Source organism: Pagrus pagrus, assembly GCF_965226575.1.
Source record: "Pagrus pagrus genome assembly, chromosome: 8".
NCBI classification, from domain to species: domain Eukaryota; kingdom Metazoa; phylum Chordata; class Actinopteri; order Spariformes; family Sparidae; genus Pagrus; species Pagrus pagrus.
This window is the reverse complement of record NC_140192.1, coordinates 16,502,903-16,526,276: the sequence shown is the minus strand read 5'-3', so window position 1 is coordinate 16,526,276 and position 23,374 is coordinate 16,502,903. Positions and strand designations below refer to the sequence as shown.

Below are 23,374 nucleotides of genomic sequence, written 5' to 3'. Positions count from 1 at the left end.
AGCTACATTATGTAACTATTTCATCTTAAAATAAGTGTACAGTGTCTTGTAATAGTGTGAATGGTGTTTCTGTCTCAGCTGGGGCACCAAATTGCACAACATGCAACATAATGCTGCTTTAAGTTTCTGGAGCTGGAGCTTTTTTCTTGTCTGCTCAGTATCTTACCTAATATCTCGTGTGCCAGGTGTTAGTTTTCTGAGACGATTTTCAGGGAGTCAACCTAGATTGAATCAGTATTGTGCTGTATCATTCATTAACAGCAGCAAAATCAATGGATATGGACATGTCAGGGTTGCTTTAATGGTGGTAGTGGTGCTTTATATTAAAAAATGTGTTACTTGGTAAACATAATTACCTAGCTACTGTGGCCACAGATACACTCCATACAATACCATTGCTAATGTTCTTTCAGTGAGGATGCCTGATTAGTTGATAATAACAAATTCAGAAATGACAGCTTAATTCAAGTCTCTAGCTGCTGGTGACGATCTGTCTAAGCCAAGTGATATTTTTTCATTTTGTCTCATCATACTTTAACAGAGAAAATCAAACCAAACCACTTAAAACTTTATTTTGGGGGACTCTTAAACATTTGAGTCATGGGCTCCTGGATGTTTGATCTCAGAAGAGCTTCAATGTAAACATCTAGCTGAAAAGTTGCATATCATATCATATTAATTCTCCTATTTTCACATGATTTTATCTTCAGCGATAAAGTCCTCCATAATATGTACAGTAAACACTAATATCTCTAGAACAACCGCCAACAAAATTATGGCTTTCATTTCATCTTAACATGATTCAATTCTTTTTCATTTGTTTCATATAACAGTAACAAAAATGTACATGGTGTTGCTTTTGTTTCTCTTTGCAACTGCTTTCACCAGATGCTGTTTCACTTTTGTTTTTTTAATGACCGTTAGCTTTTTCTTTAGCATTGAAAGTAGCAGAGTAAAGTCATGTTAACAGGCTGTCTGATTGACACCATGTCACAAGATTTACATGTTAAAATCAGCTAATTTGATCTTTCAGGAATAATAACTTGAAGGCTACACACAGGATAAATGCATGATAGAGCACTTTAAGAGCATTTTTTAAGAAGCTGCTGATCCCTTCAGCTGAGAACCTGTTCGTTTGTCTCTAACCTGTGTTTCTTTCTTGTTCTCTCTTCTTGCACATGTTGTCTCCCTCCCTTTGTTGGGCCTAAGGCTATGGTGAGTAAAATAGAGAGATTTTTAGCTGCTGTGTTTTTGTTTGATGGGCTTGTTTCCAAACTCTCAGATGGTCCTGATCGCAGGAAACAATTTTGTTCTGCTCTGTGTGAAGTTTTCTTTTGTGCGTTTGGAGAAAACTGTTGTGCACATGTACACACATGCACGAGAACACCCTCATACCAAAATCCGTCATTGTTCCCTAGTATTCCAAAAAGTTCTGACAAACACAAGAAAAATCAATTCCTTCTTGTGAATGCTTTCAGCTTCCCCTCAGCTGATTGGTGCTCAGGGGGGCAAGAAGCTTTTCCTCTGATAGTTTTTTAACCACAGGTCCCTTAATTAACAGTTCTGTTTCTCAGCGATTCATCAAGTCAACAAACAAATAACACACCTGCCTCTCTAGACAAACAATGCTAATAAATGCTGTGGTAAATTGTGTCTTACTCTCTTTAGTCTCGCATTTACTTTGAAGTACTTGAGGGAGACGTAACTAGAGTGGCAAGAGCTGCAAATATTCAGCCACTGAGATCTGAGAGAGTTGACTCATCTGATGAAAGAAACTTTGACTTGAAATGGATCCAGAGTGGAGGTCACAGCAGAAGTCTGAGAACAAAAGCACCCGTGAGGTTTGAAGAGATAAAAAGGCTCTGGGACAATCTAGTCTGACTTCATTTAGTTTAGTATGTCAACTTTCAAAAATTATGAAGAGAGAGACAAACAGACTGAAGAGAGATGAACAAACTTTGTGCAGATGAGACCGACATATGTACACAAAAGTTCTTTGGGCTTATTTTGCCTTTATTGTGCAGTGACAATGAAGAGGCAGACAAGAAACAAGGGAGAAACCAAACCGGCAAAGGTTCAGACTATGTAGCATTCGCTTTTTCCCGCTTGGCTAATTTGGAGGAGAAAGAAGAAGAGAAAAGGGCGAACTAGAATGGCACTCAGTAGAGCGCACACCTCTGCAAAAGCATAACAGTCTAAGCCTAACTTTTTGATTCAATCAAGCCTTATGCAACATCAAACAAAATATATATGAGTCCATTAGATCCACATTTTTATTCAGAGCTGCATCAAATAGGACTCACTCATAGATACCAACCACCTACATACGCCTGATTTTTTTCATCAAGAATTTCCTGAGATACTATATAAATGGGTTTGTGAAATACTCACCTGCGGTATGTCGCTTCAAAACTATCCTCCAGTATGTGATTTTGCATCAAAAATGAAACTGACTGCGGAGTAAGCAGTTCGAATATTCACTCGAAAAAAAAGGCCTCCAGTGTGTAAAGGCCTTAAGGACTTTCGGATCACATGTCCTCACATAACTAAAGAATATGTGCAGAGAGATTGTGGTATGACATTTCCAAAGTTGTGTGTGACTTCAAGTCTGTCTTTAATGTCACTTAAAGGAAACTAAACAAGGTGCACCAGCAATCAAAAACGCAACCTTGCACAGACCGCTGTAGCAAATAAATGGCGGTAATCAGTTAGACTTAATGATAACTGACAGCATGTGTCAGGGAGAAGGTGTAACCAGAGCCACTCTGGATTTGAAAAAAAACCAGCTGTGAACCTATTGCAAGGACATTTCTCAGGTGTAGAACAGCTTGAAAATGTTACTGTAGGATGAAAACTGCATTTGATCTTCAGTATTTTGTTTAGGCTGGAGATGAAGGAAGACTTTCCAAATCCTGTCCAAACCATCCTCCTGCAGCACATCTACAGTGACAATCTTAAAGGGATATTTCACTGAGATAAAACATTATCTCACTGTACCCCTTATAAAGTCGCCTAATTTGAAGAAGGAAAAAAAAACATGACGAGAAAAAAAAGGGGGGCTAATACTGCGCACCATGCCGTTAAGAAACCCTGATTCACCTCGGGAAATTCCTTCACTGCGAAAAGGAAATTATTTTGATTTAATTTATAGTTTTACGGTTTGTACAGATCAACTTACAAGATATAAAATGTCAATTTATACACAGCCAGACAAGCTGTTTCTCCCTATATTCGAGTGTTTGCTAACCAAAGCTAACCACCTGTTGCATCGTAATTAGCTTATAGATATGACAGCGGCACCGATCTTCTCATCAAACTCTCAGGAAGAGAGCAAGTAAGCATATGTCCCAAAAATATTGAACTGCTTATTTAGTGCAACATCTCTCTAATGAGCTTTAATTGGGCTCAAATCAGATTTGAGTATTAAACTGTTTATGATACTACAAAGGCTATTGAAGTATCCAAATCTGAAGCCGTGGCCAAAAAACTTGAATCATTGCTACATTCAGTGTAGATCCTCACAAATGTAGTAAACCAACCGTGATAGAGTTTGCCCTCAAGAAGTTAGTAGAGGAGAGTTGTGTGGCGTGTGTCTCCGAAAGTGTGTGGTCAAAAGTGTTTGTTCAAAGAGAGGAGTTTCCACGACATTGAAAGCTGAAAGAGCCCAACATCACACAGAGAAATGATTTCCTCGCCTTCTTAACCGAAAACTTTTCTCGGCTTGTTCTTTTCTCTTTACCTTGTTTGTTTCTTCTCTCTGTGGCTGTTTATGACTGATCCTTTTTCTCTCTCTCTCTTGTTTCCAGTCTATGATACAGTCCAGGAAAGCTGGACTCGCCCACACACTGGCCACACGGACCTCCCTGAAAGACGAAGAGCTTGTGAGTGGCCAAATACATATGCCACACACACACACACACACACACACACACACACACACACCCACACACACAAACCGCACATATTTTACAGTGATGTACTGTCGACTCAATGGGCGTGCACACAACCACTCACACACACTTTTTTCACACTTTATTCGCCAACTGAATTCCTGTTTTTCTGTTTGCTGAGGAGCCAATATACTCTATGCTCTGAATTTTGCTGAGTCAGCGTTAGGCAGCGTCAGGTTTTAATGGAGGTAAGAGAGCAGCAAGTCGTCACTGACTGGATGAGGTTATTTTATTGTTTTATTATTGTTTGTTTTCTGCCTTTCCGGCTTCACTGTGTCGAGTCATGCTGGTTATTACAGTATATGAGGTGAAACATTAATTATTCAAGTGGATAAAGTAGGTCAGCGAAAAGTGATACCGAGGAGAACAAGGCACCTGCCAATTTTAAAATAAAAAAAGTTTTACTGTGTGATTACACAGTAGAAGCCATAGTGGAAATCTCACTATCCAGATTTTTTTTTACAGGATTTACAGGATTCTTTACAGTGACAAGGAAGTAAATCAGATGTAAATAGAACCTGGTAAAAGCACAGGATCAAAAAATAAATAAATAATAAATTAAAAAAGGCACGAACGGTTCTAACAGGATAAATAAATAAAGCTTGTTACAACAAGACTGAGTGAAACAACGGGGGGATGACAGAAGATTAAAGCAAGTGAAGACAAAAGCAATAAAACCCAAAAAGGAAGGATACCATTCATACCACTCTATTGCTATTTCTACTATATAATGATAAGAAGAATAACAATCAGCCTGATGATAAGGACTCACATACCCCACTATACAAATACTGTGTTTACCAAATCAAACTGGGCTCCCAGTCAAGGTGTCCTCTCATCCAGTGGAGATGTGTTCACCTCCTCCCACACTCCTCCTACACTAAACAACAGCAGAATTTAGTTCATCAGTAAAGAAGCCAAGAATTATAAAAACACAAATTAACACTGTCATACACAACCACACACTATTATTTCAGCGGTAGCCACCGTCAAATGACCCTTTTGTGAAATTTTCCATCATCTGTCCTGCATTGATGCTACACACACTTGTTTCACCAAATTAGCATGTCCAGGAAGAAAACTACTGTAGCGTATATAGTTGCTAAGTCATTCTCTTTCCATTGTTGTTTTTCTCATTGTTGTTTTTGCTTCCTGTACCACCGATCTCTTGTGCCAACACTTTCTCCGTGCTTTGTTGTATTTGTGTCACTCACCTTGTTGTCCTTTGTCTTGCCTTTTTCACACTTCATCCCACGCTTCTGGTTTCCTTGCACAACTTCTTAAAAAATCTGGCATGCCCTTTTTCTCCTATCCTGCTTCTTTTCTTACACCCTCCCCCTCTGTCTCACCCCTCCTCCTCCTGCTTCAACAGAAGAACCATGTGTACAAGAAGACCCTCCAAGCTCTGATCTACCCCATCTCCTGCACCACGCCTCACAATTTTGAGGTGTGGACGGCCACCACGCCCACCTACTGCTACGAGTGTGAGGGTCTGCTGTGGGGCATCGCCCGGCAGGGTATGCGTTGTGCAGAGTGCGGGGTCAAAGTGCATGAGAAATGCCAAGAGCTGCTGAACGCTGACTGTCTGCAGAGTGAGTATAATTTTTAAACTACAGAAAAACAGAAACCCAAAAGAGATGAACCACAAACCAAAACATATATTTGTAGGCACCTATGGACAGTTGATTTTTGCATGAAGCGTCGGAGCAAAATGTTGCTACAGGATACAAAGTAGACATCGCTGTGAGTGTGAGATGTGATGAAGGGTTATGCCAGAAAACCTAGTGAATCTGCCAAAAAACGATCATAAACCTAAAAGTAAAAGCATGTAGAACTCTCTGGAACTCATCGTACGACCTTTTCTCTCCTCCATTTCCTTCCACCGTTGTTCTCTTCAGGAGCGGCGGAGAAGAGCTCCAAGACTGGGGCAGAGGACCGGACGCAGCACATCATCATGGCTATGAAAGACAGGATGAAGATCCGCGAGAGGAACAAGCCCGAGATCTTTGAGGAGATACGGAAGCTGTTCAGCGTCACCAAGATGATTCACGTCCAGCACATGAAGAGCATCAAGCAGAGCGTCCTGGACGGCACCTCCAAGTGGTCGGCCAAGATCACCATCAACAGTACGTCCAGTGACTTTTTTACTTTAAAAAGAAAAACATGTATACAGTTAAATACTCAATATGAAACATTTACCTTCTTGATATTGTTTAAGTGACAGAAAGCTTGAATGTACTGCAGTAGTCTTTACACTGTCCTTTCCTGAGCTTTCAGTACAAGGTCTCTTTTAATCTCTTCTGTCTCTCTTTGTCTACCAGCTATTGACACTTTGAGTACTTCTTCTGGCCATTGAAAGACACACAAAATAGGAATAAAAACTAACTTTTCAGAAAGCTTCAGTGAAACCCTGACATTTACATTTGGATAAATGCCTTCACATACACATATAATGAAGGAAAAATATTGTTTGATGATATAAACACTGAAGTACAGTGAGAGAGACAGGAAAAGCTTATCCAACCTGTCTGTCCTTTTCTTTTTCTCCTACCACGCTCTCTTCTCCAGTCTCTCCATTATTACTAATGCACCTACACAATCTGAACAGTGTCCACAAGGCAACAGGATACTGTGTGTACATGAATCCACACTTGTATGGTGTGGATGACACTCATATTTCTGTGTGAAGTCAATCTGCAGAGTGAACTCAAGGCTACATTCTCACCGTTGGTCAGTTTTCTGAGCCCGCTGGTGCATTCATTCTTTAGTGTAAGGTTGTATGTTCAAAAGTGGAGAGTGCATGGTACATTATGAACATTTCATGTCATGATTATTGTGGCCAGAATAATTGTCATTCATGACATTATTCTAATCATAATTTTTTTTTAAATTTTACTATTGAAATGGCACCAAAACCGGAATCACGTTACCTTACATTTAGTTAATAATTAAATAATTGTAATTTTAGTGAACATCCTTTCTAGTGAAAAACAAACCTGCATAAATAAAGGATATGTGCATGGTAGGCACCTCATCTTTCTGTTGCATGGGCGCCCCCAGACATGGGGGACACTGAAAATCTTGGGGTGGCCACCAAAATGTATTTATTATTTTCATCTCATTTGTATTATTTATTTACTGTAAATAAATAGTACCAAATATTAAATATCTAATAGAAACATTTTATTATGTATACAGTTGTCATCACTGAGAAGCATATAATGCATTTGCAACTTGCAAAGGGGCCCCCCCCAGTCCCGCCCTTGTTAGGAAGTTGTTTGGTATTGGATGCAGTGGGCAAGCCGAAGTGTCAGCCATGGTGACAGGCATTGGATTTTAGAATGGCTGAAAAGATCCAGAAAACAAAACACATGAGTAAATCAATTTACGACTGTATGTTAGTAAGTTAGGCAGCTTTTTACTCATGCAAGGACATTTTCTCTCATCCTAATTCATGAGCAAAATTCACCACATTCAACTCATCCTGAGTGTTTTTTATCGGGATCCATGATAAAATCATGAATTGTCGCCTCCATATAAGTGAAGTTAACCAAGTTATTGCTTAAAAGCTTTTTATAAATTCTTAATGGAAAGACAGGAGTTGAGACATTGACTTGAGCTGACCTCAAAACACTTCCCAGGCACAGTGTGTGACAGTGGTAGACAGTTAGGAAGGCTGTTTTGTGACACATCCAAATCCCACGACGGTGTATGAAACCTGGATTGTAAAACTCATCAACAGTCTTAGTGTGACCTCAGGAACCCTGAAGAACACGGCACAGACATCTGTGAAATGTGTGAATGTGAAACAGAGTGTCGCTGCACAAAAGCATGTCAGGTTTCCCCAGATAAATACCCAAAAAAAGAAACTACCCCACATTTATGAATGTTTTCGTCTGTTATCTGACAGTCTTGTTCTGAACTGTGGAGAAACTTTGTTTATCTACAAGCTTCACTAATTTGAACAGACATGCCCCCCCCACCTCCTCCACTTCTCCTCCCCTTGCCAAACATCATCTGGACTGCCGCTGTTACCAGAGCAACCAGACACATCACACCATATAGTGGCAGCAGTGTTGCCATGGCAACCATCACACCTTGTCCTCCCAATCACCAGTGATGAGCTTCATTAAAGAGGAGATACAGGGACAGGCTTTTTTCTTTAAATTCATTCATGGTCAGGTGCTAATTGACGTCACTCACTTTTATGCTGATCAAGGTCAGATCACATAATCACAGATTCTGAAAACTATCGTGTGCGTTTTGATATGCAAGTAAAAGATTCTTACAAAATCCTAGAAACAGAATTACCATTGCTGCTTAAAGCATCAAACCTTTTTTATAATAGACAGAACATTTGCAAATGTCTATCATCCAATGTGGCTGCACATAACTAAAGTATCTACAGCAAAGATAAAATCCCTGGTATTGTTCAAATATAATGTTTGTATACTTGTCATATAGCTTTAGCCAATGCTGTCATCCCAACCATAGTGGTGAAAAGTCTACAAACATTCTTTTAAACACATCTATAAATCATTCAGTTTTTTTCATTTCGCATTAATCAATCATGTCCAAATCATGTCTCAAAAAAACTCAGTTTAACTCAAACTCGACCCAAGTTGTGATTGAACTTGATGGTGAACTGACAGGAGAGGCTCCACAGAGAGTTCTTTGAAGAATTCATCGATTTCATTAGGGAATATCTCAACCAATTAATATTAAAAATTCCCTTTAGCGCAGATAAAAATGGATCAGTCGGTGACACTGAATGAATCGTTAGCAAAGGTATTTCAGGGACTGATGTGGACTGGGGGGATGTTGACTTTGAAGTGCAGTGGAAATCAAAACACTTAGTGTTGTTTCCAAATTATGAAAAAGATATATATTTTGGGCTTGAGAATATGGCTTTCACTGGGACAATATTGGCCATAATTAACCTGCTGATAACTTACACAATCAGTTCTGCTCAGTGTGGCACACAGATTTAACATTTAATTTTAAAGCAGAGGTATTGAATGTGGAACTGGTTTCTGGAGAGTCAAAAGTTTACACAGCACACAGTCGAAATACACAGTGGAAATACACAGTAGAAATAAACAGAACACAGTAGAAATAAACAGTTTAAATACACAGTAGAAATAAACAGAACACAGTAGAAATACACAATAGAAATATACAGTTTAAAAAACGGCTACCGGCTACCGTGCTTGTCAGATTCCTAGTCAGTACTGGGCATGTGCAGCTCTCAACAGAGAAGCAAGATGTCTCACTCCTTCCCAACTTCCATTGTCAGCCCCTGAAAAACGATGTGTCTAGTTCAGAATTCTATTAAGACGACTTTTTCTAACACGTCTTTCTGGGTGTAGTGTTGTGAGGTATATGATCTGCTGCTTTCTACAGTTTTAGCGGCACATTCTTGATAACGAACATGATACACAAGGAATAACAATAGGACAAACTCCTCTTATGGCAATGTCAAAAGTCAAACGCCTTTTTAGTGGGTTTATCTGCGCTTAAAAAACCCTGCAAATACAACTTTGCTCACTCTTCCTGGTTAAATCAGTCACCTTATGTTCCTCTAGGGGCAACACTCTTGAGTGGTGTAAAGCCTTGTTTACTGAGCAAGGCCAGAAAGCTCATGTCAACCGTCCTTCAGTTAAATAACCTCCTTGGTACCTGTTGACCTTTTACCTCAAAGAAATGTCTCCAGACTCGTTTCATAAGCCTTTAATCTCCATCTCTCAAACAGTTTTCTGTAACTAGGATACAAGTGAAGCCAGACAGAGTCTTCAAGGCAAACACTTTGTATCAATTGTGTTGATGCTGTTTGAGCCGATGTGTCACAGACACTGCTTCTTATTGAATGTGCTGCTTTGTTATCTTGACAGCTTGGTACAGAAACAATATGTGCAATACAAAGGGCGATAATTAAATTGTAAATACAAAAGATATGCATGTTGACGTTGATAATCCAAGCATACTGGTTACTCTCAAATTGAACTCTGTGTCTGCTCTGTGTTGGTTTTTCCTTGAAAGCCAGGAGTCTTAAACTTTTACAACTTGTTGCACAGAACAGCAGAACAGCGGGTGACAACAGTTGTTTAAGTAATATGGTGTAAAATGTTGTTACCCAACATCTGCCTGTGAGTCGTGAGTATTGTGTTACGAGGCTTTGCATAACTGTGTGGGTGATATCTTGTGTTTTGTTGTGTGTGTGTGAATGAGACAGAAAGATGAGGGTAACGAGTAGGTGTTTGTTGTTCTTATGCAATTTTCATAGTCATTCCCTCTGTTTATGTGTGTCTCTGTGTGTGTTTTATCAGTTGTCAGTGCACAGGGTCTCCAGGCCAAGGACAGGACGGGCTCCAGTGACCCGTATGTGACGATCCAAGTTGGAAAGACCAAGAAGAGAACAAAGACCATCTACGGCAACCTGAACCCAGTCTGGGAGGAAAAGTACAGCTTGTAAGTTCAGCCTGTTATTTTCCTTCCTGGTTGTAAAGCACAGCTGGAGCTCAGCGGTTTGGCAAAGTGCATGAAAACAACCCCACAGTGACAATCACCTTGCACTGGTAGGAAGGAGGTTTCAGATGGTAAACCCACTCAAGTTTTTTTTTTTCTGATTTCACTTATTTTTGTTTGTTAGAGCTCTTCTCAGCACTGACTTTTCTGTTAGCATTGGTGTGCCTGATTGTTACTCTTACGAGTCTTATGAACCAGCTGTGAGGTAGAAAACACCACACTGTAAAAAATGTATGTTATCAGCAAAAGTCTATCATATCATAAGTTATATAGTATGTTGTATTTGTGTTTTAGACCTTCACTTTTTAACCACATTTAGCCCAGATGCTGAAACATTTTTCCTCGCCAATCAACACATAATGATAATGAGGTGCCCAACTTTTTGAACATATGTTTGTTAGCCCCTTGCATGCAAACCTTCGACCTTAGCCTTCTGCTTCTACATTTATTAAGGCAGCACCCTCCTGTTCCCCCTGTCTCCACAGCGAGTGCCACAACTCATCAGATCGTATCAAGTTGCGAGTTTGGGACGAAGACGATGACATCAAGTCACGTGTGAAGCAGCGTCTGAAGAGGGAATCTGATGACTTCTTGGGTCAGAGCATCATCGAGGTCCGAACTCTTAGCGGAGAGATGGACGTCTGGTACAACTTGGGTATGTCGTCACTCACAGCCACTGAAATAGGGGAAACGTAATGTATGTGTGTGTGTACATTTCTGTGATTGTCCGTGTGTGTGTGTTTTGCTTATAAGCATAGATTTTGGAGCACTGAGTGTTTTAGTTAGGTTTAGTTAGGTGTTTTAGGTCATCATAGATCCAAAGTTCGACTTAAGTTCAGCTGTGAGCGATGCATCATTGCAGAGTAACTGTGTGTACTGTATGTGTGTGCATGTGTGGGTCTGTGTGTGTTTGCGCGTGTGTGTGTGTGTGTGTGTGTGTGTGTGTGCGTGTGCGCCTTTACAGAAAAGAGAACAGACAAGTCGGCGGTGTCTGGTGCCATTCGTCTTCAGATCAGCGTGGAGATCGAGGGAGAGGAGAAGGTGGCACCCTACCACGTACAGTACACATGCCTTCATGAGGTAACACGCACAAACACGCATACACACACACACACACACACACACATAAATACACATATAAACACACACAAATGTACACTCATAATGAGGAAACTGACAGGAATAAGCTTAAGTAGGAAGTCTGGGTGTAACTGCAGTCATGCTCATGCTTGTCACTGCCAGCACTGTACATGTGCAATTCTCAACAGAGATGACAAGGAAGCCGCCGTCAGCTCCAGAAAAATCAACGTGTTTGATCAGAATATTTGGATTCAGACTTTTTTGTCTTCTTGATGCAGTCTGGTGATATAAGTATGTATGGTGACTTATATATACGTCACATCTACAAGCATATAATGTATGTGTGAGGCATACATAGCCATTATACATGGTGTTTACATATTCTGTCAAATACAATTTTTATTTTTTGAGATTTTCAAATTGTGCATCATGCAACTTACTCTACCAAGGCCGACCGCTGAGCCCTTACATCAGACGTGAACATTTGTTTTATAAAGTCAATAAAATGCTCAATAAAAGGAGACCTATTATGTTTTTTCCTATATTTCCTCTCCTTCTGTGATTAATATAGGTTCTTGTGCATGTAAAAGATCTTGTAAGTTAAAAAGGTCAAAGTCAGCGCCAACAGGAGCTCCTCTCCCCCCCAGAAAAACATTGCTCCTGAAGTGCCTGAAACGCCTCGTCAGCAGTCCTGCCTTTAACTCCGTGACTACTTGACATCACGCTACAACTCCATGTTGCACAATCTCATAATAATATGCTTTTATTCACGGTAGAAGTGAACCTAATTGGAAGCTGAATACAGGACAGTATGGTGGACAGTAGACAGTAGTAGAGATACAATGCTGCTGCCCTGGACAGTGTGAGAAAATTGATGGGGTTTAAAGCATTAAAGCACATAAACCTATTCTAGTAGTAAACTGAAATAAAATTCTGAACCTGTATTTTGAGATGATGATATAATAACAATTGAGATATCTACTTTCTTCTCATCTCTGTTGAGAGACTTGTACGCGCTCATTAATAATCAGGCAGGAAGGGTTAGGACTAATCTTTCAATAGCAAACTGTTAAGCACTAAACGAAATCAATAACAAAACAGGAAATGAATCATGTTAGGAGTTTATTATCAGAGACGTCGATCTGTTGTTTGACTAAACTTTTAATAGCGCAAACTTTTAAAGAAGAAAAATGACGTCATCATTATCCCAAATTTCAAAATTGTGTCCGATTGTGATGATTTTTCAATAACTTCTAAAGCCACAACATCTCAGCTCATTATTGAACGTTAGTTGTTTCTGTGAATAACTGCTGACAGTTGTTTACCTTTTTGAGTACTACTGATGTTTTCTTGTTTACTCAACCTTTTTCTTTGTAGAACATCTTCCACTACTCAACGGATGTGGAGGGAGGCGGCGTGGTGAAGATCCCGTCGGCTCAAGGAGACGATGCATGGAAGGTTTACTTTGATGAGCTGCAGCAGGACATCGTGGATGAGTTCGCCATGCGCTACGGCATTGAGTCCATATACCAAGCTATGACGTAAGTTCAGTGTAAAAATGTGTGTGTGTGGTGTGTGTGTGTGTGTGTGTGTGTTTGTGTGTGTATTTATGAATATAAGTTTGCCAGGCACTTCCCATTCAATTTATCCAACGGGGCATGATGTCAGCTGATTGAGTGCATGTGTGGGTAAATCAAATCAGGAAATACTTGAAATTAGTGTGTGCGTGGACAGTATTTATAGTCCTGTGTGTGTGTTTGTGTGTGTGCGTGTGTGCGTTGATGTGCTGAGCGGTGGGCGGAGTTGTCATGAACTATAAACAGCATGCAAATTAGTTTATCTCATCTAATGAGAAAAGATGACCTGTCACCTCAGACATTTCCAGGCTATTTGATTGGATCACTGCAGGCAGGTGGAGACTCAATGAGTGCAGACACACACATACACACGCACACACATTTACATACAGTTTTAATTACATTAATAATGTTATAATTTGACCTTAAAGGAACAGGGAGGGTCTATATGTTTGTTTAACGTCTCAAAGGAGCACCATCAAATAACATAATAATCATACTGGGAAGCCAATCCAAAACACAGCCAAAATGAAAATGGTGATTGAAATACACAGACGCACTATTGCACATTATAGAGGAGTCTCACTTTTCACTGAAAGCTCACTTAACTTCAGCTATATGTTGGCTCCTTCACTAGAAAATATATAAATAATAAATAAACAAAACGTATTCCCTCTCCTCCCTCCATGAATCTATCTATACATCTAATACAATATCCTCCTTCTTCTCTGTAATTTATTTGTCTGGCCTCTATCTTCGTCTCAACCCCTCCTTTCTTCTGTCCCCACCTGTCTCATCCTCCTTCCCTCCCTCTCTATGTCCATCCTGCCCTTTTACTTAACCCCTCACTACTTTTAAACCCTCAATCTTCCTCCTTTGAAACCTGCCAACCTCCCGTAATCCCTACTTCCCTTTTCTCTGTCTCCCCTTCGTTTCTTTTCCTCCACAGCCATTTCTCTTGCCTGTCCTCTAAGTACATGCTGTCAGGGGTGCCGGCAGTGATGAGCACCCTGCTGGCCAACATCAATGCCTTCTACGCCCACCCCACCGCCTCCACCAACGTCTCTGCTCCAGCCAGATTTGCAGCCTCCAACTTCGGGGTAGGTGACCACACCACACAATAAAATAAACACAGATAAACACTGATCTTTTATTGCAGCGGACAAGGAACAGGTGATTTCATAATCATTGAGCTAAAACCAGCCTTGGACATCTACACACAAACTTTATCTTCTCTGACTAAAAACTCAATTCTAAATTTAAAGACATTGCATTATGTAAAGTTAAGTTATACCTTAGCCATCTAGTGTAAACACTACTGGTCTATAGCTGGAAGGCTAATACTGCAGCGGTCATCTAAAATTTGCAGTTGAGTGGTTTCTCTATGCTTGTGGCTCATTATTGGATTGTTTTATCAATGGTATATTTGAATTAAAGGTACAACATTGTAGTCAGCAAACTCAGACTGATTTGAAATCAATACTCTACAGCACCCTATACTTAACAGTGGCTCTTCGTTGCATGTTGCCAAATAGAAAAAATACTTGAATAATATGTGCACTAAAGAGAAGTCCTTAAAGAGGCAAACAGATACAAGATTAAAGATGACTTAGAGAAAATATAAAAATAGTCACATCCAACACATCCTCTTGCCTAAACAGCTGAATAGGTCATTTACCAGTGACTCCCAAAACAACATATATCACTGCTGTGGCATACCAGTGGGACCTTTGGTGTACGCTCACTGTTTGGTTCAGTTGAGACACTAAAACTACCCGGTTATGTTTAGGAAAAGACATTGATTGGGCTTAAAAGAAGTACATTACTTTGGAAACTCAAGTAATGCACACATACATAATTTAGGTTACATTATGTAGGTGATATATCATCCATTAAAAGAAATCATGTTGGTTTCTCACAGCACACGGTCTCCTTGGTGCAACCCATCCACCCCACCCTCCTCACTTTGCAGACCTTGTGGGTCTTTATTCTACGCCACTGGACTTCCTCCTTTGCTGCTGTAATAATCACTACGGCCACTAGAGGTTGCGTCCTAACAAATATTATGGATTGGAATAAGCTACTTGCACAGACAACCTATATGGCTGTTTTTCCATGAAGACTGGTTGTAACAACAATTTGTTGAACTATCTTGTTGACTAACTTTCCTCTACAGCCAAGGTTTACAAAGCCAAAAACAACCTACCTGATCAAACTTCCACATTTACGCTAATTATTCTTGAGGCCACGGCTTACATAAGACTCAATATTGCAACATTTTTCACCTATCTTTTTCTGACCTTGTAGCTGCCACATTGCTAACTTCTTCAGATTGTCTTAATGGTAGTGCACCTACATATGTCATACTTGTGCTCCTGCTTTAGCAGTGTTATGGACTTTGGATGCTCAAATTCTATCATACATTACCATTTGAAATCATCTTTGTATTGGTGTTTTTCTTCTTTCCTTCAATAATGGCTATTGGCTATATATTGGCTAGAGAATAACAGTAAAATTAGTTCTGGCCACAAAAGAAGTAAATGGTTAAATTTAACCGATGTCCCAATCCCCCAAATACCCTTTAATTTGGATTTTTTTTCTCCAGTCCAGAAAAGAGTAAGTGACCCTAGATCATTATTGAACATCAATGGTGTAATTGGGCTATAAATATTTTTGAAACCCATTTTTCTTTTGGCCCTCTGCAGTCTACTTAGTGTTTAGATTGAATTGGTTTAAACAGTGATTTGTCAGTCCATGTTCAGCTGATATTTGATGCTCGATCCAATTCCAAGTGTGCTGACAATAGACTAACCTACTTTTATTTTGAAGTTTTAAGAATAGCTTTGCTAAGCAACATATCTGTTATTTAAGCATTGTTGTGCACTTGGCACTGAAACAGGAGCCTGTTATTATATAAACCTGAACAGATTTTGATGCTAAGTGTTCAATTTCCTCACCAGTGACTGGTGATTTCTTGTATTCTTATTTAACTGTTGCTCATCTCTGTGTCTGTCTGCCCTTTCAGTTGTCAGTCTGGTTGAACAATTGTACAGTGTTTGTTCTCCATGTACAAAACAAGACTTTTTTGCAAACCCATCATAAGAAATCTATTTGTAAAGAGGACTTTCTACAACCTTAATGCTTGAAATACTATCCAAAGCTGTAGTCGTCTCAGCCATCTGACTGTACTGAATCTAACTTTTGTGGCAGGCAATTCCAAACTTTAGTGTACATCTGAGTGCCAAATATTGGCTTGCTAAAAGTAGAAGCCTCATGCATTTCCCAGTAATTCTCTGAAGGGTTACGGGCTGACTCGTTCTCCGTCTGTTTCTCTATTCACTGCATGTTTGTTTGATTTCTCAGACACTACTGATGTGATTCTGATGAAGCCTGGGAAATGATACATTCACAACAACAAGCAATCAGTCTTAAAAATGCCCTGACATGGGTATCGGTTGCACTGCAATTACAGGTCAAGACAATGACAGTGACACATGGTTGTTCGTGCTCCCAGAGCATTGTAGATACATAAAATCATTAGGATATTGAGGGCATGTTGAGATTCAGCTTTTGGCCCAAGCAGAAAACATTTTTATTTTATTCTTCTCTTAATTAATTCAACTTTCAAGATGCTTCCACCCAAACCCTCACCAAAAAACACAATCCTCTTTTCTTCTTGATATGATTATTTAGGATTATACAAATAGCCTTCAGCCGCTGTATTGACACTGATTTAAGAAACTGCTTTTCTCTACAAAGAGCTTTCAGGGCTGGGATCAAGTTTAAAACCAGACTGCCACAGCCACCAAAAAGAGTACAAATACACAGTTACACAAAAAATCTACTTTTCTGAAAGAAAACCGAAACTGACTTTTCTCCTCTCTCTCTGACCTTATTCCGTAAGTTAAAGCAACCAAAGGGAACACACCATTACCTGGAGTACACTAATACAAGTGCAGAAGATCAAAACATAGCAATGGTCCAGTCGTTTATGGACATTTAATGCAGAAATCTTGCACATTATATCTCTTAAGCCACAGTTCTTTAGCTAAAGTAGGCATCTTTCTAGAGAAGGTGACCTGGTTTGTCAGTAATAATTTGCAATGACCTATAAAGAGCCAGTAGGTGGTGTTCCTTTATGCTGCTAATAATCTTCTTCATTAAAAGGTAATGTCTCATCACTGTGGGATCTTTGGAAAGACTCTGAACCTTGCAGTGACCCAAATTCAGCCCGCGGGCCCCACATGAGCCACAGATGGGGGGGACAATGACAGCTAGAGGCCGAGCTTAATGACTCCTGGGATCTTTGCCAACAGTGCTGGCTTGAGTTCTCCTACTGGTTGCACTCAGACTCCGGTGATATACGAGCGACTGCAGGCAGCGTATTCTTGCCCTAATGGGTCACGGGATGCAGGCAGACTTACTGTGCTCTCACCATGGGCTACAAATGTGTTGGTCTGCTTCTTGGTTTGCCAGCTTGATAATAAGCCCTGTAGGATAGGTGGATAAGTGTATTTGATATGAATTATATCTAATTAAATTTCACTGAATTGAGGCATTTTTTATGTGGCTATCCGGGCAATTCATTCGTCTTAATTAAGCTGTTCTCTACTTCCCTGTTTGCTCGTAGAGAACATCGGTAACACTCGAGTGACTTCACAGTAATTAATGCATGAATTAATGAATGAGCCGATGCCTGTCATATCACACATTCTAGCATGGAGTACAATATTAGCTAATGTTGTGGCTTCACACATAAAAAGTAATGATCCTACACTGACTACATTTTAATACATTGATTAACCTTTGACCACTACGACATTTATCGAGGTATTACTTACTAATACGTACAGAGTGCAAGGCAAGTTTATTTATCAACAAGGCAAAATGCTTTACATAAGACCAACCACAGCTTAATTGAATACACGCTTGGTACCACAAACCTCTCTATTAAAGGTGAAGTAGCCTCTGAGACACTACTTCCAAAGTATATTGGAAGCTAACTCCTCCTAGTCGAAGGCTAGCATACATCAAATTTAATTGTCTTTTTTTGTGATGTAACTTCAAAGTGTATACATCTAATTAATCTACAATACAATGTTTGACGCTTTAATATCTCATTAATAACACAACTTTAACCAACGGCCACAGACTAAGGAAGATGACAGCTTGAATTTACCCCAAACTAGCGGTTAGTCCGTAAGATGTTATTGTTGTGTAGATATCAAAAATGCAAGCGGAGCAACACGAAAATTAGAAAACTGAAATTTCACATCTTCGCAATACAAATCAACTGCCAGTTGTTCACCTGGAGGAGACAGTGATTAAGTGATTGTTGTTATTAGGGCGACGTCATGGCAATTTGGTCTAACAGGGATTGGGGTTTTTTTGTAACAATTTAAAATAATTTGTCTCTTCTCTTTATTGATTTATCATTTTTGGTCTCAGACTGTACAGCACACAGGCAGCAGGGAGGTTGTTTTTTACCCTCTGCTTGGCCACGCTCTGTCTTTCTGTCTCTCTTCATTTGTCGGAGCTTTTTTCACTCTCTCTGTCTCTCTCTGCTGTGCATCCTCCCAGACAGAGCAATCGAAGATCACACACATTATTTCCCTCCTTCCTCCCTTTTCCTGGCTCCTCGTTACTTTTTTTTTTGTTTTTGTTCAAATGTTCAGCCAAGCCAATTTCAGTGTACCTGTTCCCATGGTAATAAGGTGATTTTCTAATCTGTAAAACATCAGCCTTTCCTTTCCTCCCTGTCCTCTGTCTCTGTCTTCTCTCTCCCCCCCTGCTCTGCCCAGCCCAGTGAAAGATGCTGTCATATCGATCTGCTCTTCCTCGCCTCTGCTCTTCATAATTCATGTCTGAAATCATGTCATCAGCTGACAGTTTTAGTGAAACTGCCTGTTGTGTTGTACAGGTGTGTGGGTGTATTCGTGTGCCTGGAGCCTGTGTGTGTGTCTGTGTGAAAGAACAAGGAGACTACAGACATGCCAGGATCTCACACCTCCTGTTTTTTTTGCTGGGAAGCTGTGGATACTACAGTAAATTTCGCCAGTGGAAACAAACACTATTTACTTTTTGCTTGTTTTCACCATAAATTACCTTCCCGGGGAATAGTTTCTGAGCGAGTACAGTGTGCTGCAATGCCCATTATCCATTATACACCTTCACACCTGAGAGCTCTCTGGTTGTCAGCCACAGGCAGTAATGATGGCTGCTGTGAGGATGTCTAGTTGCTTAACTTTTCTTGAGCTGCTTATCTGAAAAACAATCTGAGCAGCAGCAACAGCTCTCGAAGAGTTCTTTAAATGCTCCCTGTTCGTGAGCAACGGCTGCTCTTTCGAAGTTTATTGTTAAAAAGTCCACTGAAGATTTTGCAGCAGAGCAGGTCCGTAGGTTAACGTCATTACTGTTAATGTTTCATGCGTACATTTTTTTTTTTTTTCTAACATCAAAAACCAAATCTCTTCTTTTGAAGTGGCACCTCCATCAGGGGCGCCTATTTTTCTGTCTCATCTGTGCCCATTTTGTACTTGCGTGACTTGCCTTGAATGTGACTGCACCTGAGTGGGAGAAGAGGGACAGTAGCAGTGGGTGTCAATAATGACTAAGCTGCTCGGTGCAATTTTGCTGTAAAGAATTTAAAAGGGTTGAAATTTACACTTGTTCTGGCTGCCTGCAGTCAAAAGCATAAGCCATTAGATTTAAACGCTTTGTGCAGAAGGAAATGTGCTTAGAAGCTCACTGCAGTCTGTGCATGTAGTATAATTTATTTGCAGTTGCTCAAGTTATATAGTGAAATATAACAGTTTAGGGGTTATGTCCTAATTTCATTGTCCTACTTGTGCTAATACAATTGTATTTTGAAGCCTGTGTTTCTCTTCTGTTCTCTGTCCTGTCTTCCCCTTGTGTTTGACTTCGATTTGGTTTGGACTTACTTTAGTTTTTGCTCGATCATTATTTATTCCCTGCCTTTTGTTGCTTGTGTTTTGTATGGTGGACTTTGGACATCAGCTTTCATTTAAGCACGCTTTTAGTTTTTTAACCTGACATGTAGTACTTTGAAGACAACTACTTGTAAAGTCAACCCAGCTTACTAAATTTAGGACTTTGTCTCTGTTTTTCTTTAATTAGTACCCGATTAGATATTACAGGAAACCTCCTATGGGATTATAAAGAAATAACAGGACCCCTCAGACAAATGGTTGCCTGTTTCCTTCCATGTTTCTGTTGTTAGTGATTTTCATCTAAAATTAAGTCATCAGAATCGACACTGAAACATATTTAAAGTGAGCTGAGACCTTGCCCTGTAGCTGAATTACCCCAACAGTTTGTCACCAGCCTCTGTTCCGCTCTAGGACTCGCTTATTGAATTGTTTCCTGCTTCGGGCAGCACTTCCTCTGGGACAAGAGCAAAACACGCTGTTTGCTCCCAAGAGAATTTAATGTCACCTGCCCTCAGCAACTTATTTAAGGCAACTTTTATTAGCGTGTGGGGATTCAGCACCTGCTCCACAAGGGAAACTGAGGCGCTTTGGTGCTGAAACCAGCATCAGTTGTCAGTACTGTGACACAGAATTGGTTCCGGCTGGAGGGAAAATGTGATTTGGTTGGACTCAGTGCACCCAGTGTCAGAAAAGAGGCATATTGTAGCTTGTTCTGAGCATCACTGAACAATTAAGTAATGTCTTGTGGATGAGGCTCATTGTCATAGACGGTCTATAGGTCAGGACAAAAGAGAAATCAAGGACAGGAAGGCAGTAAAATTTAGTAATATTATATTAAATACAAAATAATCTAATTCAGTACAAAAATGAATGAATTAAAATATGCCAATAATAGCTGAATGATTATAACATATTAAAAACCCTCAAAATACAGAAAAAGGCTACTGAAGGTGTATTTAATGGTGATGAAAACTAAGTTAGTAACTCAGCTCAGCTCTCTCTGAGAATAATGAACCTGATTGCAGACTTAAATGCAAAAAAGTTAAAGTTCAGCTCCAAATAATAATTTTGATTTTCCCCTTCAGGCTACCTATTTTAATTGTGAGAAGAAACCTTTAGGCTTGAAATACAGTTTGAATTATTCCCACATTTATCACAAATCTGATTAGTCGAAACATATGCCAAATGATTTTATAGTCACATAAATTGTGTCACAACAGCAGAGGACAGGGATCTTCATGCACCCCGGGACGAGAGTCACTGCAGTAAACCTGAAGGGAGCAACCTGCCCATCAGTAACAAGGAGAGGGGAGAGCCAATTACAATTATTACCGGCGTGTGTGTGTGTGTGTGTGTGTGTGTGTGTGTGTGTGTGTGTGTGTGTGTGTGTGTGTGTGTGTGTGTGTGTGTGTGTGTGTGTGTGTGTGTGTGTGTGTGTGTGGCCTTGCTTTAGGGAAGGACAATGTGACAATGTGTTATTTTTTAAAGGTCAAATCTGATCTGTTATCCTTATCTCAGTCTTTTTAGGTCGTGTGTGTGTGTGTGTGTGTGTGTGTGTGTGTGTGTGTGTGTGTGTGTCTGTGTGTGTGTGTGTTCTTGAGTTTTAAACATTGAGAATGAGGACAAGTTTTCAAAAGGGATGACATTGTGTCTGGCTCTCACTTGTTCAAAGGGCTGTTTGAAGATTAAGGTTAAGACTTGGTTCTAGAGGTGAGGTTAAGGTTAGCCTGGCGATGTCGTATATTTTTCTTATTGTCAACAAATCCCTTCAGAAGACCAAAACCTCACTGCCCTTCACTGCCATATCTATGACATTCAGACCCAAAGAAATTGGTTCCTACAAAAGACAAAAAAGTAAGGATTCACAAAAACGAACGGGATTTCTCCTTCCCTCCACTTCATCTTCTCTCTTCCGAAACCAAACTCGTCTCTTCAGTTTCTTAACTCTCACTCTCACTCACACATATGTAACACTATGTATTTCCACTTTCTCCCCCATAATTAATGGCTACTTGCATTGTCCCCACCACCATGAGATGCACAGATAGACACAGACAAAATAAGAGTTGAAAGAGTCTCTCAAGGGCTTATTAGAATTTGTCTTTTTTTTATTTTTTATTTTTTGTTGTTGCTTTTCAGTGCCAGTTAATGTTGGCCATTGTTCATACTGTCATCCAAAGATAAAAACAAGGGGAAACCCTTTACACTTTACTAACAATGCACAAACTAATTGCTATGCATTCCTGACTGGCTACGTTTCTAAGGAAGTAAAAGGTATGGCAGATGTCCAACTGTTTAGCTTTTTAACTGTATCAAAATGCACCAATGTGGGATTCACCGGTGTTTTTGCCTACTAGATAAATGTATTTCTACTGCAAGTTTTTGCAAACCGGTGACTGACATTTGCCAGTTTCTAGTGAGACTGGAAACCTTGCTTCTCTTTCTTCCTCCCCCTCGTTGTCTCTGTCAGACAAAACTCATTTTATCTTGTTAGTTTGTCAGCCATGTCGTGACTCCCACTACGCCAGAGTCCTCTCTTTCTCTCTTTCTCTCTCTGTGCTTCTCATTTTCTGTTGCTTTCTTGGCATGACATGTAAATACATTTGCGATGCCAAAACATATGAAGGCTAGTAGTGGATAAATGACAAAAATAAGCATTGGGGATACCGCTACTGGCTGGCAGCTCAGGTGTTCGAGCTGTTTGGCCATTGATCATAGGGTGCTTCAGTCCCTGGCTCCTTCTGTCCATGTGTTTCCATGTGTTTAAGTAAAACACAAATTGCTCCCAGTGAGCAGGCCCCGCATGTTAGTGTTTAAGTCACTGCACACAATCTGTTATATGAATTTAACATAGAGAATTGTGAACAACGCCTCTGGTTATTGCATTTAAAGTTGAAACAGACAATGCGTAACACTTGGTGGTATTAATAACCAGGCAGGTTTTGTTACTTACTGATCTAGTAGAGGGAATGCCAACTGAATGTCAGTTTTGAATCCTCTCAAGTCAGACTAGTTGGGGGAAAAACATATCAGCGGAGCACTCTGAGTGAATGCCCATACTTATGCCTGTTTTACATTAGTGTCAATCACTCTCTCTCTCTTCGCCTTCTTTGCCTCCTCTATCAGCTGGGTCGAGCTGAGCCAAGCTGAGACGTAGCATGCAGTGGAAACAAGGCCTACAAACAACTAGTGTATGTTTATGGCGCGGCCAAACAAACTGAAAGGAGGCTGAAAGGATTCATTGAAGATTCAAAAAAGAAGACAAAAGACAGTCAACAGTTACATCTGACAT

The 23,374-nt window shown here is 40.0% G+C and overlaps 2 protein-coding genes across 2 annotated transcripts in view; both read left to right on the top strand.

The window, feature by feature from the left end:
- The window catches only part of LOC311261890 (protein unc-13 homolog B-like), a gene marked incomplete at its 3' end in the record, with an annotated part of 83,642 nt that extends 83,442 nt beyond the window's left edge, over window positions 1–200 (top strand). The window contains exon 13 of the mRNA XM_084360903.1: window positions 186–200. Coding sequence (XP_084217029.1) covers window positions 186–200 — 15 coding nt within the window. The remainder of the gene's footprint in view (window positions 1–185) is intronic.
- Window positions 201–3,809: 3,609 nt separating this feature from the next.
- Window positions 3,810–23,374, top strand: part of LOC311260678 (protein unc-13 homolog B-like) — a gene marked incomplete at its 5' end in the record, with an annotated part of 60,534 nt that continues 40,969 nt past the window's right edge. The window contains 8 exons of the mRNA XM_084358824.1: window positions 3,810–3,881; window positions 5,323–5,542; window positions 5,849–6,076; window positions 10,277–10,418; window positions 10,961–11,130; window positions 11,440–11,555; window positions 12,933–13,096; window positions 14,082–14,232. Of these exons, the coding sequence (XP_084214950.1) occupies window positions 3,810–3,881; window positions 5,323–5,542; window positions 5,849–6,076; window positions 10,277–10,418; window positions 10,961–11,130; window positions 11,440–11,555; window positions 12,933–13,096; window positions 14,082–14,232 (1,263 nt within the window). The remainder of the gene's footprint in view (window positions 3,882–5,322; window positions 5,543–5,848; window positions 6,077–10,276; window positions 10,419–10,960; window positions 11,131–11,439; window positions 11,556–12,932; window positions 13,097–14,081; window positions 14,233–23,374) is intronic.